Below are 2,723 nucleotides of genomic sequence, written 5' to 3' on the forward strand. Positions count from 1 at the left end.
ACCTAGGACGCTGGCGAAGGGGAGCCGCCGAAGAACGGTGTTGGAAGATCGGCCTCCCCTAGCGGCGGCTAGGATTCTAGCCGCAAGGGACGAGAGGAAACAACGATGCATTAAGTTTAGAAATACTTGTCCTCAACCTCGCGCTGGACCCCTTTTTCGAGGGTACTCGGTTTAGGTGTCTATAAAAGAGTATCTGACAAATAACATTCGACGTTAGTATAAGCACTCGGCTACGAATGACTTTTTCTTGTAGTGGGATGGACGCCAGTGGCGGCAAAGCATCCGACTAGTGCGTGTGTGCCAAGTCGTTTCTCCTTCCACCCTTTGCTCTAGCTATGCACAGCCGTGGCAAATGGCGGCACCAAGAGGAGTTCTAGGGCCCATAATTTGGCAAAACCGGTCGTCCAACTCTGCTCTAACGCTCTATTATCAGTTCTTCCGCCCTTGATCGTCGAGGTTCTCGCACCCATCTGGTAGGCCGAACTCTACACTCGGGAAGTGGAGCTCCACGAGCTGAACCGCCAGGCCCGCCGCCTCCACCTCAGCGGCGAAGCCTTCCAACCTAGCGGCGTTGACCGGCGTGGTGATGAAGCTGACCTGCGCGCCATGCTCTGCCAGCAGGCGTGCCATGTCGGTCATGGGGATTGTATGGCCCTGAGCCATCATCGGCACCAGCACGAAGTGCGCCCTCGCGGAGCCGCTCTGGCCGTCGCTGCTGCCGGCGAAGGCCATGGCCGGCAAAAGTGCTAGTGGAGTCTTTCAAGCTGGGAGGACTTGGAAGCGGTGCAATGGCAACCGTAGTGTACATATAGCACCTGATGCTATATCTTCCTAAGTTGAGTTGACGAGCTGACGAGCGAATGGGCGCAGCGCAGCAGCAGTGTTACAACTTGGTCACCTCTTACTAGTGACGCATGCTCTCACGTCATTCATGGACTCCTAGTCAGCCATGTGGATGAGAATCTTCTTCACTTCTGAACCATCAGAAAGGGGGCATCCAGGCGGTCCGATCGGACATCGGATGGCTCAGATTACACCCTGCTACTGCACAAAGACGAGTCATTTTTGCATGATTTGGACGCCATTCAACTCTGATGCTGACTTGCTGTATATGCATGGTGCTCCTCAGCTCTCAAGCCTCTGAAGGCAGAGCCAGCCAATAATATCATAGTGCAAAACAGTATAAAAAAAGGGGACCATTTGGCGGCATAATTTTATGGAAGAAAATCTCTAATCACCCACGGCAGAGCCCAAAGAGGTACAACAGCAAAGCTTCCTCCTTCTCGGAATGAAGGATTCAGCGGACAAGTGCGTGTGTGCCAAGTCGTTTCTCCTCCACCCTTTGCGCAGCCGGGTTTAGAGGCCGGAGGAGTTCTAGGGCCTATAATTTGGCAAAACCGGTCATACTCTGCTCTAATGCTCTATCAGTTCTTCCGCCCTTGATGATGACATATACGTACAATTTTTTTTAGAAAAGGAGGAGGAGCCCCGACCTCTCATCTGGGTGATGCATGTGACCACTTTATTAATTATTCTCACAAGACCTTACAAAGTCATACAACAGTAAGACTAAAGCTACCGTCTAAGCAACAACTATTGTTACTCCTATTCAGTTGATGAAGGGGCGCTGATAGTCTGGGCCTAATACCAAACAGACATCGCAGCCAAACCTAAACATCTAAGACCTGAGGTCCTAACCATGACGCCTGACGGGTATGGGGCACCTACCAGTCCGGCGCACTCCTCAACCAGGACGCCTGCCGGGTATGAGGCCGCCGCAGCCACCTGCCACTAGTCCATCTTCAGAGCTATACTGTTGCATCTACCGTGTCAGGTCTCTCTGCCATCGACGCCACCACGACACCTGACATCGTCGTCCTCCTGCGCGAGTCCATCCTCTCACATCGAACTCCGAATCTACATTGCGCCATGCCGTCGAGATCCATCGCCATCAATGTGTAGGATAAAGCACCGCTCCACCAAAGATGTCGTCCGCTGCTCCCGCAAAGCCGAGTGCACCTCCAAGAATGCCGTCCCCAAGGGGTAACGATACGTGCTTGCCGCCAACCACTACTAGGAAAAAGCCTATACACAGAATCTTAGCAGCAGCGCGCTTTAAAATAAGGCGCTGCTAGCAGTAGCGCGCGCAAATATAACTCGATGCTGAAATAAATATAGCAATAGCGTGCCTGCTCTAAGACGCGCTACTGCTATAATTCCCACGAGGCCGCCGTGAGGCTAGTTCTAGCAGCAACGCGTTAGCACGAAGAGCGCTACTGCTACGGATCATAGTAGCAGCGCCATTTCACCAATAATCGCTACTGCTAAGTTTACTACAAAAATTTAGTCCCACCTCGCTCCGTGGGAAGAGAGTTTCTACCACCTTAAATATGTTACTTCTCAAACTTTGACAAGCACTTGGTCTTCACTGAACTCTATGTGTAGAATTTGTGGCCACAATATGAGTCTTCACCGGTTCCTAAACCGGTGAGGACTCATATTGACAAATCAGATTGTACACAAAAAGATCGTTGATGATCAATGTATTTTTGAAGTCTATTTTTACATGCTGACACATAACAGTAGCGCTTTCTTTGTGAAAGGCGCTACTGCTAGGTAGTTTAGCAGTAGCGCCTTTCTCTACAGCGCGCTACTGCTAAGCCATTCCATCTCCCACCCCTCCTCTCCTCTATTCGGTCCACTCACACTCACACACTCACCGG

The 2,723-nt window shown here is 51.3% G+C and overlaps 1 protein-coding gene across 1 annotated transcript; it reads right to left on the reverse strand.

Annotated features, from left to right (window-relative positions):
- On the reverse strand, positions 1-784 carry LOC119281010 (UDP-glycosyltransferase 73C4-like). The gene has a single exon (XM_037561664.1). The coding sequence runs from the start codon at positions 730-732 to the stop codon at positions 430-432; it is 303 nt and encodes a 100-aa protein (XP_037417561.1). The 5' UTR covers positions 733-784; the 3' UTR covers positions 1-429.
- Between the last annotated feature and the right edge of the window lie 1,939 nt (positions 785-2,723).

This window comes from Triticum dicoccoides, chromosome 3B (assembly GCF_002162155.2).
Source record: "Triticum dicoccoides isolate Atlit2015 ecotype Zavitan chromosome 3B, WEW_v2.0, whole genome shotgun sequence".
Classification (NCBI taxonomy): Eukaryota; Viridiplantae; Streptophyta; class Magnoliopsida; order Poales; family Poaceae; genus Triticum; species Triticum dicoccoides.